Raw genomic sequence first — 17951 nt, forward strand, 5'->3', positions numbered from 1 at the left:
TCTCCATGTGGCATTTTGTGCAAATGCAGTGCTATAATTTGCTTATTTGCAGTCAGTCTCTATACAACTCCAAGTCCATGGAGGTGGGGGATTGCACGGACAGTGGAGTCGTCTGTGATTATTTACACGACAGCAGCAGTGCAAGTGTCACGTTGAAACTGCTCTGTCAACCTGCCTGAAACCGAGCAATTCCTTTGGTGATGGGGGGGTATGCAATTTAGGGTCTCCGAATTACCCAGTTAATGCAAAGCAATAAGGAAGCACAAGAAACTCATAACCATCTTCTAAGCTCATTAGTGACACAGGAATGCTCTTATTAGAGAACAGAGCCAGAGCTGTGGAGGTTTTGAAGCTCATCAGCCATCTTTGCATCTAGCCTCTGCAACGTGTTCCCTTTAAACACCATCAGCTTTTTTCGGCCCCCACCCCTCAACATTCAGTGTCACAGTTCCCAAACAACTGCTCTCCCTCTGCTGAAACCAAACTCACGATTTCCCGACCCAGAAGGTCATGCATTCAGACTGAACTAAAGCACAAAGTACAAAAGCAACAGAAACATGCTCTTAGCTCAATCTTCCACATGAGGTTCAGTGAATAGAGATGGACCTGAAATGCACACGGCAACTGGATTAAACAAGGAGCATGAAACCATTCATTTCACCTGAAAGTCTGTGGCCTAAATGCTCAGGTCCATTGCGGTGAAGACCCCAACCATACATCTGACTGCAGTGACTTTATCCAGCTTGAGTCTTGAAGATTTCAAAGCATGCGCCACCGCAAACTCTCAGGGCAACCTACCTGCTGCAGGAATAGCAAAGAAAAGGTTGAAAAGTTATAGAAATGCTCTTAGTAGGGGAGCCAGGATGAGGATCGAGGGCTGTTAGCTAAGGGTAGGTTCCAAAAGTACCAACCACTTCTGGGGGCAAGGGAGCTGGTAGAAAACCAGGGTGAGGAAATCCAGAAAAGCCATGAGCAGATAGAGATGACACAGGGATGATAAGAAGGAGGAGGAAGAACAGGTCCTTCTGACTAACTTGTAAATGTGCAGCACCAATTCCAGAAGAAGGCGTAGCTGAGTGATGAAAGGCATTTGCTGAGGACAATTTTCAACAGACAGGTGTGCTGAACCCAGCTGCCCCTGTCCGAGCCTCATCGTAGTCTGTATCCCAAGGCTGCAAGAGACAGCTCTGTGGGGTGTTTCATCAAAGCTACGCAACATTTTATTGCTGCATGAGAATGCCAGATTGATGTTAGGTTGCGAGATACTTGATCGCATGAGATACGTAACAGATGGCAAGTTCCCCGTCATAATGTCCAAGACCTCAATATATGTTCCGAGAAGGTAAAAAATTTCAAGGGTCCAGGACTGAATCTGAATTTAGGCAGATGAAAGGCAGTAAAAAATGCATTGTTATGGTAACATCTATCTTCACACAGCTCACCTTCAATTAATCCAGAATTCTCCCCATAATATCCTGAGCTCAGCTACAATCAAAAATATTTATGTCTCACTTCAATTATTCTATTTAACTACTTCAGCAAATCCAGTTCCAGAGTAAAAACAGTTGACAAGGAACATATGTGTGTGCCTGCACACCCATATGCGTATATACACAGCACAAATAAACAAGGATGGAAACTGTTAGTACCACCCAATGTAGAATATCCTTGCTTCTTATAGGATGAACAGATGAGGTACTCATGAAAAAATATTGTCAAATGCACAGTGGAAAAGTGACAATTCAAGTCGGACAGTTATTTAATATCTCAATTTAATGCTCTTATCTCTGTAAGATATTACACTTAAAAATCCCAACAGCTACAAATAACAAAATTGCCTTCTTGTTCCCCAAATTTCACTTTGCTTTCAGGAGAAGGTGACAAAAATTGAACTGTCAAAGCAAAGGACTACAGAGAGTGCCATGCAGAGGATTAAGGAAATAACTGAGTTAAGTCAGACAACTGTGTTCCAATTTCCTCTGTGCCAACTGACCCATTGCCCTCTCTGGTTTTTATTTGCTTTTCACTGTACTGCCTTATATAACTGTTCCCTCCAGCTCATAAATTTCCAAGGTGAACAAAAGCTCAAGTGATTACATTCAGCTTGGCCACAAAGGTGATATTTTTCCACTAACTTCTACTTACTGGGTTTTAGATTTTTTAATCACATAAAAGTATTAAGCCCATTGTGGTTAAGTTGATCGATTCGGCTTCTAAATGCCCACGCTTTCCCATTTTTGATCAGAACAATAGTTCCGATAATGTTAATAACTACAAAGATTAAAATAGTTTAAGGCTGCAAAGGAAAAATTGTTTGGTGGTGGTTCTTCCTTCCCCTTCGCAGGCCAGGCTGCCCTTATTTTGGTTCAGGTACCTAGAACTGCTTTTCATCTCCCTAAGCATTGCTTTGCCCATACTGATATCCTACAAAAGGCAGTCTGTCTTTTCAGACTAGATCCTACATAAAAAGGACTGGAAGTCCATTATCCGAAGTTATTTTCAGCGATAGCTCTGAAGCAGCCTGACCTGGAGTCACATGGTGGCAAAAGCAAGCACAGCCATAATCCTTCCTCCCTATAGCATGAGTTTGCTCATGACGTTTTCTTGATCTGACCTTTCTTCAGCAGTGAAAGCTATTGCTGGTGATAACCACAGCCTAGGGAAACCAAGAGACCCATGGTTACAAAAATGTGCAAAACACCCACAGATCCTCAGTGGCATTCAGTCTGTAATCCTAGCAAGGTAATGAGATTTACAGAAGCCAAATCCTAACATTTTTTTATTACACTATGAAAGCATGTTCAATTTTAATATTTGTCAACATGTGTGAATTCAGCTTATTATTTGTTTATAGCATGGCTGATACAAATTTCAACCTAAATTTGCGTAGAATATACATAATTAACAAGTCAGAACAATTCTGATCTCCCAAAAGTTTACTTTGAAACCTACTTCACTCCTTCCCAGAACAGTAAAAGAATTAAATCTTCACAGTCATACAAACTAAAAGTTGATGAAATTTCAAGCTCCAGACATTCAAAATGCTGGTAGCATTTTACCTCCCACACATAGCATATGACAATTGTCTATGTTCGTTATGAATTCTTTCCACACCTGAATTACCAGAATTATTACCTGAATTATCATTATTTTCTCTGAATTACCAGGGTCTGGACCCAGCCATTAGCAGAGAGCAGACATGATACACCTAAGGTAAACTGTGAGCTGATAGTTCCTACTTTTTCAGTATCAGGTAAGTTCTTGCACTGGCAAAGGATCACTTCATCTAGTAAGTCCTTTCATCATAAAGTATTTATCTCACTGGTGAGAGTTTAAAATGCTAATCAAAATATAGTCAGAACTAGGAAATATTAGACTTTTCAATTTATCAAAAGACTGTTACTAATGCTTGCCTGTTCTTTAAAGAAAGATTCTTTTTTTAATACGAAAATATACATCCCTGATGATTTCAGACTTCAGAAAAATGATATGGAATGAGAGGCTGCTCTTTGCCCTTAAATTTGAAAGGAAGTATCCTAATTTCATAACTTATTTTGTGGTTTTTAGCTTTTGCTATATAGTAGTATTTACCCACCATATACCATTAACTAAGTTTTATGATACCTCTGTCAGGTAGAGGTTTTAAAAAAAGGAAAGAGAAGAGATATACAATGTTTTGGGGAAAAAACATCTAATCCATAATCCTGATGAGGTTTCCTCAGGTCTTTCTGGGAAGAATCCTGCAGTGGAGCCCCAGACTTCATGTTAAATTAGGGCAGAAAATACTCTTTGCTCATAAAACGTGCCTAACATCTCACAAAACTCCAATAAAAGCATGATTACCAGCATGATTACATGGATTACCAGTATCTTAAACACTGAAAAGAAATGCATGTGAAAATACCCACTCTGTAAATAAATTCAAGCATAAAAGCCACAGCAAATACCCAGGCTAATCTGTAACATTTGACCAGTCTCAAATATTAAACTGCAAAATATATCATGCTGCAAGAAAGTAAAACTTATTGGTAAATCAGCCCAGAATACTAGTGGAAAGAACATGGCCCCAAGGGAGAGGCACATATCGTAAGGAAAATAACATGGCAAAGTCCATAAAACAAGTTTAAATACATCTTAATGCCAAGCCACAGTGCAAAACTAATGCATTTATTTTCTATTAATGACAAGGTCAGATATAAATCTGTGACCGAAATCTGCAGGTAACCGAACATTGTGCGGCAGCGACTGTTCACCATATGGAGCAGTGTTAATGCAGCAGGGCAGGAAGGGCACAAGAAGGGCGACTCTCCAGTTCATTCCGCTCTCCCTCCCGGCAGATTCGAGTCCTGTTGAAATTTCATGCCAGAAGAGCTTTACGGAGATGCCCAGAGAGGGAGAACAAGATTAAAAAGGATGTCAGGAAGGGGCCAGGGAGCTATAGATGTTTTAAGAGAAAGCCAGCAAAGTATAGAGATACAGGAGGATAAAACCATTGTGCAAAAGAAAAGACAGGCTGTTCAAAAGGAAAGAATGGACTGGCAGCGATGAGTGCTGAATATCATGAACAGATGAAGGCAAATGCAGGCTAAAGTGCAACTGCTTTAGGATTTTATTTTTAGACACATTGTTAAAGAAAAAGGGTTTTCAAAGCAGAGTACTTCATGGCTAGCATGTTCATCTACCGTTAACCAGGATGTATAGACTACATCACCAGCATAAAGGAAACTTTAAATGTCGCTGTAAAATCTTTACTGAAGAAGAAGAGTTCAAACTGCAAGTTACAGATCCTGAACCAAATTTCCCAAAGTTTGGAGCACCAGTATTTCCAAATGTTTATCATTAAAAGTGGTTTTGAGAGCACTTAGAGGAAAGCGTTAATTTTTTTCTATTATCAGTAAAGCCAAGGATAGTAAGAATTAATTCATGCAAGTTGTAATGGATTCTCAAACCCAGAAACATCTCTCTCCCATCAGAAAACATTCATGAAATCTGACATAATTCATGTAAACTCAGTCTACTGACATTTATGAACCAGTCACATCAAACTCCCCATTTCTAGCCATATTAGCTCTTACACATGTATTCTTTTGATCATGAAAGAACTGGCTGATTAAAATTCAGAGATGGCAAGCAGAAAGCAAGGTTACTTATTAAAGCAGAAGGAGCAGACACTTCACCAAACTGCCTGGCCTTCTGCTGGGCAGAGATCTAAATCCAGTCCAGAGACACTGAGAAGAATCAGAGCAACTTTAAATTCTGGAAAGGTACATTTTCTGCAGGGTATATCTTCGCTTCTGTTGAAACATATGAAATATTAATGTCAAATCATTACACATCAATGCATTTGTATACTCCCCTGTTATAAAGTGTCCAAACGAAAACAGTCTGTTCTGAATAATTTACTCCTGAATCATCAGCCAGCTTTCTTCTACAAATCCAGGAGATCTTCACTATTCACCAAATCACATCTATGACTAACAACCTTTTAGAAAAGATGTTCTCTCTCAAGTTTCAGAAAGGTACCAGCACACATGTATTTGATGTGCTACGAAACTTGATATTTAGAACAGATATAAATGTGCTAACCATAAAGTAAAAATACATATAAAGGCTATAAAACACGATGGGTTTAAGTTTGTGGACTGGATCCAGCATGCGAGAACAACTTGTTCAACCTCCAATAGTAAAGTCTCTGTGACCATCTTTCCAGGAGGTCCCCAAACACATGTGGGAAGAGGCTGAGGGCTCGATGAACTGTTCTGGCAATGCACTTGCTGCTGTTTCAGTCTTGCGGTTCCCCCAACTCCCCCTGCCTCAGCCCATCACATAAGGGTGCTGTGGACTGCCTCAGCCAAAAGCTTTGCAGCAGAAAACCTGTTTAAACTAAGGCTAAAAGACTACGTGAAACCACAGACCTTAAAATAAATGCCAATTTTGACTCAAGTGGTGACAGTCCTAATTACTCCATGATTATTTCTGTAAGTACCAGTCCAATACCCTTATTTGCACACTCAGTCAGACTTGCTGACAGCTCACTGCTGCACTGTCCTCGGCAAAGGAGACAAAAGTTGTGTCTGATGGCAGTTAAAAAAATACATTCACACAACCACTTGCTTTTGAAATATGAAGCTGCATTACTAAAATAATCATTCCGGTTTTGTGTGGGGCTCTTTGGTAAGAGAAATTACAGTGTCTCAGAAATGTCTGTTCTTCCTTCATGTTCACATCCCCTTTCTCTTGCTGCACAGGGTGGAAGAAACATAAATGCACTTGTTGATTGATGTTACCATAATAATCCATTACCAAGAAAAAAACAATTTCAAAACAAGAGTCACAAACTACATAATTCCCTTATGAAATACAACAGCGATTCTGAATTAAGGTTTTGTTTGTTTGGGTTTTTTTTTAAATGAACAATGGTTATTTTTCCCATTTGCTTACTAATGTACTCACTGTAATGCTTTTTTTTTTTTAAAAAAAAACCTTCTTCCATTTGTTACTAATGGAATAGAATTATTTCCAATCTCAAGATCCTGAGCAGAAAACTCCACTTTTTTGAGGCTAGGAAAAAACGTAAAAACACACATCATTATTGTATTGGTCACTGCAGAGATACACAAGTGGAAGGCAGAGGGTCAGTACTTAGGAAGGGTAAGCTTTCAAAGACTGAGAGGACTAACAGAATAACTTCAACAATATATACCGGCTCAGTAGGATCCCAAATTATTTGTACTTTCATTCTGGCCTTGGTATTAGCCACACATTTTCAACTAAATCATTCCATCTGCATAGGTGTACTCCAGGTGTGTGCGTATATATACATATATGTATATATACAACCACATACACACTTTTAATCCAGATACTCTTTTACTACAAGCTACTAAAATGCTACGAAATCCAGGGAAACTTGCTAAATGTTAATAGTTAACATCAAAACCCCCAAATTAGCTCATGGTATGGTTTGCAGCAGCTACTGCTAAGAAATGAGGTTTTAAGATTCACTAACACATTGCAGAGAAAAAGATACCAAATTGAGACACATTTCCTGTCAGAAAAAGCCAGAAAAATTGAAGATGGGAAGCCATGCCTTTAGTTGTACATTCATATGAATTAAAAAGATTAAAAAGAAATGCAGTGTTCAGCACTGATAAGCTATATATACATCTCTTTCAGGCAGATAAGACCAGATTGCATAATGTGACTAACAATAAAGATGTATTTGTAACATGAAAATAGGTGTTGTGTAAATTAAAAAGGAGTCTTTCCCCTCATTTGTCCTAAAATGTAAGGGATGCTTGATCATCATAATTTGTGAATGTTATTCTTTTTCAGCTTCTACTTTGTGGATATTACCCGATTTTAGTATTTGATTAGGGAAAAAAAGACTAATTGACTTTACAGTAATACAGACATAGTTTTAATATAATTACTAGTACAGCTGAGTTTATGTTTGATTTCTATGTCCTCAGATTTTCCAAGGTTAAAGAGAGCTATCAATACATGTATGAAGATATCAAATAAGCAAAAATTGCATTTACCACCCAGAATTTATCTTCATATCCAAAGATGGACCACAAGTTTAAGTACATTAAAAGGCCGGTGATGAAAAATACACTGACTGGATTTGGATGCAGTGAATTCAGCAAAAGGTAAAATGTCTCAGCATGTACGTGGCTAAATCAGGTTTATATATTTTGCAAAAGAAAGCTTACCTGCCCATTTTTTCCCAGTTCCATTTCAACTATTGCAACAGGAGTGTTTATCTGATCGATGTGTCTTGACTGTGACTTCAGATCCACCCGCCAGTTCATGTTTTTCAAGACATTATCCCAACGGCTTTGATTGATCAGGCTCTCGTGGATCTTTATTCGGTGGTTCTTCCAAAATTTTGCAATGACTGCAGCTTGATCGGACGTGATGCCACCCTGTTTTTTGGTCTGGGCAGTAAGAAAAGCCTCCAGCTGATTCAAATCCATGTCTGCTGAAGCAATTGACTGTAGGGAAAATAAGAGGAGAAAAAGGGAAAAGCTTGCTCAAAAATACTCTTTAACAGTCTAAGCTGAACAGTCTACCAAAAGGTCGCATCTTTAGGGTTTTACAAATACCGGGTTTTAAAGGGATAGTGCAAACAAAACTGGGTTATGGAAACGGCCTGACAACTTTCATTAAAACTCAATTTGGAAGTACCTACCACTTATCCCAGATTCCTGCCTCCAGACGGCTGGAGGGTAATGGATCAGTAACAGTGATGAGGAAACGGCAACTGCCTTAGGGAATGCAGTACTAGTACAGTGTAACAAGGAGGCTTCTCACTGCCTGCCTGGCCCCAGTATGCCCTATGCATGCCCAACTGGTTGCTGCTGGGAGCTGGATCAGGAGTCTGGCACAATACTGCTGTTCTGATGGTCAGAAAGCTGGGGCATACATGGCATGCCCCTGGCCAAGGCTGAACCAAGCGAAGAGACATCCCAGCTCGTTGCAACATCCACGGCTTCATCTGCCACCTCCACATCACAGACAAGGAAGCAAAACTGGTAAATGCTGCACCAGTCAAGCAGGGTCTGCAGCACTGGCCACAGCAGTGTGCTGGCTGCAGCAGCAAGGGCGCAAGTCTTCCAAGGGATTGTCCGTGTGCGCGGAGCAATCCTTAAAAATGCAACTGCAGCTTCTTCCAAAGCATCAGTGGACTCTGTCAGGCTAAATACTGATTGTTCTTCCCAAACCCCTTTTTAGATACCCAGTTTTTCCAAAGCTGATAATCCCACAGCCTCAAATTTGCATTGCCTAACTGGCAATTGTTGCTAAATAAGGCTGTGCAGGGAGGGGAGGACAGGAGGTGGAGAGAGGAAACTGTGGCTAAGTTTCCCCATCGTAGTTTCAAGCAGACGCTTTTGCTTCATTTGCACCCAAAATGGATGCAGCTTACCCTAAATGAAGATGCCACCTCCAAGCACGTGCCAATGTGGAGCACAGCAAGGTGAGGTGTGGCCAACGCTGCAATCCTTGGGATTTGCCTCGATTTAATTTTCCTTAACATGTATTCCTACCGCTGTACTCCATGCATTCAGGGAATTGATGACCTCACTCTCAAAGGCTACCGTTAGCCAAGGGGATGACACCATGTGGCTTTTGGCCGGACACACACTGTGTTCTTCACGATACCTGTCTGCAAAGCAGGGCATCACTCATCTAAAAACTGAGGGGTTAGCGCTCCGTGAGCTTGCCAAGGACATGAGACCTGCTGCTTCTCCCCATTTCATCAGCAACGAACTAAAACTCTCAGTGGGGTGAACTATCAGCAGGCTTTGCTGCCTTCCTCTAGACCAGACAGATGTCAAAGTACGCGATCTTAGTCACACCAGGAGTGGCCTGAAACAAAACCACAGTTTTTAAAACAAAAAAAACCACACACCAAACCCCACAAGAACTAGCCCAAAACAAAGAGCTCACATATCACGCAAGCAATAGAGAACTGCAGCAGGTTTGCTGCTTTGACAGGAGTAAAGCCAACACCGCGACTTGCTCAATGTTCAGCAGATACACCACCACATCCTCCTTACCCTAAGGGCTTTTTTTTTTTTTTCCAAGAGAAAAGCAAACCAGGAACACCCCCCCTCCCAAAAAAGCCAACAAACAACTTGTGATCTACAATGGTTATGCTGCCTTTTATCATCAGTGTATAAGATCTTTCTCCTTTTTGGGGGATTTTTTGGGTTTTAAGAGGGACACACTGCCTTCCCTTGCTCTTGCAACAGATTAGCTGCCATCTGTTACGTGATCTAGAAAAGAAATGGCAATCCACACCAGAAGTAACTGCTTGGCTGTATCAAGGTTCCAGCTTAATAGGAGCATCTGCCGATTTATTACAAAATTTGAGATGCCTAGTACACCACTCTGTCTTTTCTATAGGGCATTCACCATATCGGTACACATTGTTTGCTTTTATCATTAAGATATTTAACTTAAGAGGTAATTATCCTGTGATATCTAATTATGGTGTAAGTGAAAAAAGCACTTCTTTCCATTTTCAGAAGAAAAGCTATTTGGACTTACAGTCCTTTCCTACATCCATGTCTTACATCAACAGGACTGTCTATTAACAGCAGTGTGGACTATATTTTGTTTTAATGTATTTCATATCAGTACACCTGTGTGTGGATCAGTTTGCGTGTTGTGTGACACCAACTACCACTTAGGTACACTTTCTGCATTGGTTTATGTGAAGGGGGTGAGGAATAGAAGTGAATCAACAACGCCAGCATCTTATGTAAGCCCTGTCAAGACCAAGATTAAGGTGAGATGCAGACTTTCTTCTCAGTTCAGCTGTACAGAAAATTGCTTTCCGTTTTATTCCTGTGCAGGAACCAAGAACGTAAACGGCATCCCCCGCACTGAATGAAGCAAAGGTGTCATGGAGAAACATCTAATCTGCATTAAAAGTGAACAGAATGCAAATTCACTGGATCAAGTAACCAGGTAACCCTTTTCTCAGCTTCATTTTATAACCTGCAAATATTTCACATTTTTAATTCTTAGGGGTTTCTTTTAACCTCACCCGCTTCACAACAACCCTTTTTGCAAGATGCAGGAAGATTTCTAGCAGGGCTTTGCTAAGCTGATAAAAGCACACACACAAAGTTCCTTATTGGGCTTGACACATGATATAAATATGACTTCTAAGTGTATCCAAAAGAGGAAGCTTATGACCAAGCTTGCAGTTTTAAGCATAAGGATGACAAAACAGTATTACTAGGGCTTATACAGGACAGCTAAACTTGTCTGTTTGGCAAAGATCAACAGATTGACGATTAGTTAAGATCCAGCATGAGCTATATTTAAAACCTCTGTACGTTCATGTACTGTAAGTACCCTGATATAGTTTGCTACCAAAACACTATCACATAAAACAGGGGAAGGAAACCATGTATCCTAATTAGCAATAATTTCTCTCTCACACAAACACATGTACACACAATATGGATCGCTTAATACTGTATGTGTACACAGCTAAGAAGCCAGAAGATAACCACCATACTGTATTTTGGTGGAATATTTATCAGATAATGCATGCTTTAAATAACATACCAATGTAGTCCATCATTCAGACTAGAATCTCTCTCAGCTTGGAAACAGGACTACTACTTAAAAATTCCTTTTTAAAAAAAAAAAAAAAAAAATTTTAATTGGAAGCAGGTACAAGCAATTAATGAGTTATACCTCAGTATAGTTGCATGAAGATATTAATGACAATTTTATTATTTTTTTTTAGATTCCTCAACAAAACCTACCTAAAGGTTTTCAAGTCGCAGAAGAACAGCAACTCATTTTAATATTCTTTTTCATCTTGGAAACATTTCATTGTGGACAGGAAACCTGATATAAGTGACAAAGAACGAGGGAATAATTAAGGTGTTTGCTGATCTTCCATCTCCTTTATTGTACAAACCCTTATACAACTCATTCTTTAAACAAGCGTAGTTCTACTCCATTGCTCGTATGAATGACCACAGTTAAATTTTGGACTTTAAGCTTGAGGAAATATTTTAATTTAACTTGGCAAAAAATTATATTTCCAGTCACATTCTGCACAGCATTACAAACAGTTCTTTCCATTACTTTTAACACCACTCATTTATTACACAGAATATCAAATTACAGTGAATACACCTTATTGATATTTCTAAGGATTAAATTAAAGTTAAAACATGAGGGGTTCTTCTGTGTTTATAACTAAAGACTGATAAAATATATCCCCCTCTCATGCTTTTAAACCCTGGGAGCTTTGGATGAGCATTTACCACCACCAGGACGACCAGCTGTTGTCCAGCTCCCACAGCAGTGATGAAGATGGTTTCACCGCCGGAATAAACAACACATGCACCTTTTAGCATCATTACTGGAAACTTCTCAGGACTTAAAGGTGTTGAAACCTATTTTATCCATCAGCTCCTACAGCTGAATCTGTCAGCATTGGTCCAAGAGGGCCGATCTTATTAATGCCAATTACTTAGTCCAGACAGACCTTAAAGGGCAGGATCTACTGCAGTAACTTGACTCACTGTACTGTCAGTAGCACATGTCATTATATTATATAGACTTTATATTCTGAGCTAAGTGTGTGTACATGGAGATGCTGTTTTAGTTGTTTCCCACCTCATCTCTTCAGCAGTCATCAATAACTGTACTTTCCCAATATGTTATCACAGACCCCTTTTTATTTACAGACTATCCCATCACTATGCAGTTCTACAGCACGTCAAGAAGTGCTGTGTTAGAAGTATGACACCGAGGAAAAAAAAAGTTATGTAGGACCTAATTCCAGGTTTTATTGGTAATCACAAATGATTTATTATTTTGACATAAAAATCTTCAACTAACAAAAAGCAGAAAAGTTTTCTAAGAATGTATAAAATCATAGCTACTGTATGCCAGTAATTTCATTTACATTACTATGACTATTCACTCAGGTGACTAACTAAAAAAAAGCCTATTTTTGAAACTAGACTCTGTAAGAGGACACCATTTGATATTAAAAATTTCCTCACATTATGTATTTTGAGAATTGTTAAAATGTGCCTTTTTTTTTTCACCCCCCCTAGGAAGCACAGCTTACGGACCGCATGTCATACTACGAGCAGGCAAATCCCACCCTCAGCAACTGACTACACATTTCTTCCCAGAGGCTGGGCAGATGCTTTTAAACAAGAAACTTGTTTTGGTCACAATGACTTCTCCTTGTGTTCACCTTCAACACATACCCACTATGTCTTCAAATATAATTCAGCCAATAAAAATAGGACTTCAAATACTATTTCCTTAATGGAACAACATTTGATAATCTGGAGAGTTTTGTATTGGCTTAATTAGATCCATTAGACATGTCCCTTGGTACACAGAACAGGAAAATACACAGAACAGACTTAAATTCATTATCTCTTCTGAGAAATAAAGCCTGACAAGCATGCAATACTAGTGAAAAACAACAACTGGTAAAACCCACTAGGAAGAACGAACACGCTTCGTTTCCAGAAATAAAACGTTACTTGTCAACCATTATGGAAGAGCTCCAAGAGCTGGCCATGCCAGCATGTGCAGGCATTTTCTCCAGCTGACCCTCAAAATTGCAGGCTGCTGCCAGCCTGTAGCACAAAGAAATCACAAGCTCAGAGAAACAAACAATTCAGTGCTGTGTACCGTACTAATGAACTTGCCTCTTCAGGTTTTTGGGAGGTGGGGGTGAGAGGCTATTCCTGTATTATACCACTTGTAATTTGGATGGTCTTAGAAATATAACCTTGAGAACAGTTTCTCAGACCCCTGGAGCACATGCATGGAGAGAGGGGACCAGCTGCAGACAGGAGGAACGTCCCAAGGGACCCCGCTCTGCCAAAACACTTTGATGACACAAAGCCAATTCCTGTTAGCATCAGGATACTATGCACTTCTTTCACTTACCCTTAGAAGAAAACCTTTACTGGATTTGGGGTAAATATGGGGTGTCTGTTGTGTGCAGCTTTAGGGTGTGTAGCTTCTTCTTACCTAAAAAGAAAGGCAACCCTGGGAGAGCAGAGGGGGTACAGAAGCAGCTCTCATCTTTGGGCTTAACAGCACACGTGGATCCTAGTGACACTAAGCTATTTGTCGAAGTTAGCTCAGCATGTTCTTCTGCAAATAGTAGCTTCAGACAGGAGGAATATTGGAACATCTCTGCAACCCTGTGGTTTCTGGGTCCTCCTTTCTAAAAATGTATGAACCAGATTCTCTCCCAAGGGCTGCTGAGATACCCAGTCCTGTAATAAATGAGCTGTTCCCATAGATGTTCCCTGGATATTAGTCCAGTAGATTTTCCCACGTTTCTGGAGACAGTGGAGGTTTTCAACTACTTGGTAGGTTGTGCCTCACAAACACTGTTTATTATAGTCTGAGAGCTCTCCTGAGAACTGGAATTAAGATAAAATTAGATGCAACAGCCTGCTTGTCTGCACTTGAAAATGGTGATCCACCTTTCAGAAAAAAACCCCAAAGCTAACGGCCTCTACACCCCCACCAAATTTCTAAGTCAGAAATCACAAGTGACCTTAACAATACATTTCTGCATCAAAGTAGAAAGATTTTAACTAATCTTTAAGTCTTCGTCTAGTCCATGGGAGATCATACAAATTTTTTCTATTCAAGTTCTATACTGTGTCCCAATATTATTTTAGTTTGCTTCTTATTGAGCTGTAATACACAGTTAAAAGTGAAATGAAACTGTTTGCTAAGAGAAAAGAGTTAACTGTGAATCATTAAGAGGATAATAATATATGTGTTGTTTAAAAGCCTGTAGTTTAATTTTTTCTAATGTAATAGATCTTCTGCAACACCTATTTCTTATTCCAACCTGTAGAGCCTTTTGATTCACTGCTGAGGAGACACTAACCAGGTCAACAGACATTCAGCAGACTTGTAAATATTTTTATGAGTTATTCTGACTTCCATCAAGCTTTCTTCTTGGACAGGAGGACTCACAACACACAGCAACAACAACAACAAAATTTACTTAGCTGCTACTGCAAATGGGAAAAACGCGTGTGCATGATGAAGTTTAGGGCAAAATTATATCCTTCCTGCATTTCTAATCTTATTAAGCTTGATTCCACCCAGGACTGTCAAACATGCATGTGGAAGATAAAACTCTTTTCAATGGGTCACTTCCATGCTTCTTGACTGATTCCTCCATTCTTTCCCCCAAGGTTCCCAGGTTCCCACCAAGCAGAAACCCCCCAAATCCCTATCTTATTTTTCTTGCATACAAACTCACCAAACCCAGCATTCTCTACTAAAATTACTTTTTCATTTGAACATGAAGTTCAATTATGGGGGAGTAGATATACAGCTATTTTTGGCCTAGCTTACAATTGAATGCAAAAGAGATCTTGGCATTAGTTTTTAAAAGCATCTGAAGTGACCACAACATTTTTTTCTCCAGCCTGCCTCTGCCATTAGTCTGTGTGTCTGCTAGAAATGACCAGTTTGAACTCATAATTCCATAAAACACGACTTCCTAAATTTATTTGCAGGATGTGTCATTTTTTTGCGGTATGGAGACTCATTTGATGACAAAGGAGGATAAAAGGTTGATTAAAATAGGCAGCCACCAGATGAACCACAACCTGAGCCATGCTCCTGTGGTCAGGTCATACTTCCTGCAAATCTGCAGTGCACAGCTCAAAAAAGTGGCTCCCCCACCCCAGCCCCATCCTAAAAAACTTCTTTAGCTGAAGGAAAATTGAGAATCATTGGGATTACTCTGTCTGGACCTACTTACAGACTCTGTCTAGGTTTTATACCACTTACAGAACAAGAATAAATGAAAAAAAAAAAACCAAAACAAAAAACAAACGCAGAACAAGCCCACCCACTAGTAACATTAGCCATAGCTAGATCTCCAAACGATGCCTGCATACTCAGATTACAAATAGATACTAAAAGCTTGGATTTTAAGCAACAAACATAAAAAAAGAAGTTCCATCCCCTTCCTGAATAATAGTTTCCAAACTACTTAAATGATTTAAAATAGAAAGAGGAAGAAATGTACAAGAAAAAAGGCAATGGAAAGCACTTCTCAGAGAGCACAGACAGGCGTTGGACAGGCTAGAGGGAGATAAAGCAGGGAACCAAAAAAATAAGGAAATGGTCTATTAACAGCAGATATACTTGCAACTACAAGGGTCAAATAGGATTAAAAATATAAATCTATTAAAATTAAAAATATAAATATAAATTGCCCATCCTGACCTGTACTCAACTGAATTACAGCAAAAAAAAAAAAAAAAAAATCACAGAATCATAGAATGCTTTGGGTTGGAAGGGACCTTTAGAGGTCATCTAGTCCAAGCCCCCCGCAGTGAGCAGGGACAGCTTTAACCAGATCAGGTTGCTCAGAGCCCCATCCAACCTGACCTGGAATGTTGCCAGGGATGGGGCCTCCCTACCTCTCTGGGCAACCTGTTCCAGTGCTTGACGACCTTCATTGTAAAAAATTTCTTCCTTATATCCAGTCTAAATCTACCCTCCTTTAGTTTAAAACCATTACTTCTTGTCCCGTCACAACAGGCCTTGCTAAAAAGGCTGTCCCCATAGCTTTGCTATCCGAAGCTTTGCTATCAGTTTTCTCCCCACTTGAGTCAAATTCCTTGCTATGGTTTAGCATATGCCACTTGGGGTGGAGACAAAGAAATATGTCACATTTCCAGTAGTTCTTAAACATGCAGCCATATTACAGACAAGTTTAACATGTTCAACCTTTTTCAAAACAAATGTGCATACACATGTGCTCCCTGAACCATGCGTCAGCAGAAGCAAGTTGTTTTCTTGGAGAACGTCTAAACCTTCACAGGTTACGTTGTTCAGTCTAAAATGGTTTCTTCTTCAGTCCTCCTGAAGGAGCTGGATTCAGAAATAAGAACTCTCAACAGATGGAAGCCATTTAATGCAGTATTGCTAAAGACACAGAGGAAAATAAAAGGCGGAGAGAAACCCAGATAGGGCAGAATAAATACCAGATGGTAAATACAAAAAAAATCAAGGGAGGGAGTAAAAGCAGGAAGAGAGAGACAGACAAACACGGTGACAGTCCTAGAATTGGTGACATGACCTGTCATTGCCTTAAGAGACCACGTTGTCAGGGATTTTCTGTTCCTCCATTCTCTTACAATAAAATAAATGAGCACTGTGTTTATCACGTTTCTACAGTCATTCTGGGAAAACTACTTGCTGCCGCAGACCATTGCTTCACGTTTAATCTTGTTTCACTTAGAGTTAAAAATAGAAGTTGAAGCAACTTGTATTTTGAAGGCATGTGGGAAAAAAAATGTTGTAACCCTATCCTGCACGCAGTAACGGTGCAGACATTAGCAGAGCTTATTGTAGCTCTCTGCAGGCAACAATTCGGTCAGTGAAATCAGGCAAAGTGCAAACTTGCTTTATTATGAACAAAGCACAGAAAACAGAATTAGCATAATTAATTTTTGCTTTTACTCAGTGTACCTTGATTGTTCGCATCTTAAAAGTTACTAATTAACTCAGCTAATTTCCCCTTTGGTTTACATTTGGATATCAGCTTCCTTTATAGCAAAGCATAGATGCTCCAGCAGTGAACATGAAATACATGAGTCACACCCCTCAACTGTATGATGTCTCGCCATATACTCTGATTTGGAGCCAAAGCCTGACTCCAGGCTCGGCTTTCCTTCCTTTCACAGCACCACTGTATATTAGCTGTACTATTTGGGGCAATTGCTAGAGTTACATTTTCCTACCTGGAAGGAGAAGGGTTCCTGCACTCCTAAACCACGCTCATACCGCAGCCCACCACTGCCTTGGCCCATGACCCTGCAGACACGTTTCACAGCAGCAAAGAGACCAGCAAGTAAAGGAGACAAGTTTACAGACTATGCTGTTTCAAGGGAAGCAATCAAGAATGCTCTACCATCTGGTCATTCATCACCTATTTTGACAAGTTGTGTCACCCATTGAGAGGTTTGACAGGCAAGAGGTAAGCTTCCAGTCTCAGAATACCAGCCAGCAGGTCTTCCTTTTGGCATGGATAAAATGGTTTTCCCCATCAGCTCAGTGAAATATAAAACACATTCCCCAAACCAGTAGCAGCCATGGTGGTTGTTAACAGCTGAGCCTTTATGAGGAGAAAGGAGCAGCAGGTCAAACTCTTCACCGTAGGAATCACAACTGCTCTGTGAAGGTCCCCACTCACCCCCCGGTGCTGGAAAACACCAGTTGATCGGGAGCAAAGCCCAAGCTGGGGAACTCAGAAGAAGTCATCCCTCACTTTCCCATAAAGATTTAAGCACCATTTGCTGTATCAAAAATGCTCTTAGAACTAAATGTAATAAAAGTTTTTGGGAAAAAAAGGCTAAAGACTTAATGATGACAGCCAAAATATCAATCTG

At 39.8% G+C, this 17951-nt stretch overlaps 1 protein-coding gene across 1 annotated transcript in view; it reads right to left on the reverse strand.

The window, feature by feature from the left end:
* The window catches only part of COMMD1 (copper metabolism domain containing 1), an 83298-nt gene that overhangs the window by 51820 nt on the left and 13527 nt on the right, over window positions 1–17951 (reverse strand). Inside the window, exon 2 of the mRNA XM_075708110.1 lies at window positions 7716–7997. Within this exon, the coding sequence (XP_075564225.1) occupies window positions 7716–7997 (282 nt within the window). The remainder of the gene's footprint in view (window positions 1–7715; window positions 7998–17951) is intronic.

This window comes from Pelecanus crispus, chromosome 3 (assembly GCF_030463565.1).
Source record: "Pelecanus crispus isolate bPelCri1 chromosome 3, bPelCri1.pri, whole genome shotgun sequence".
Lineage (NCBI taxonomy): Eukaryota > Metazoa > Chordata > Aves > Pelecaniformes > Pelecanidae > Pelecanus > Pelecanus crispus.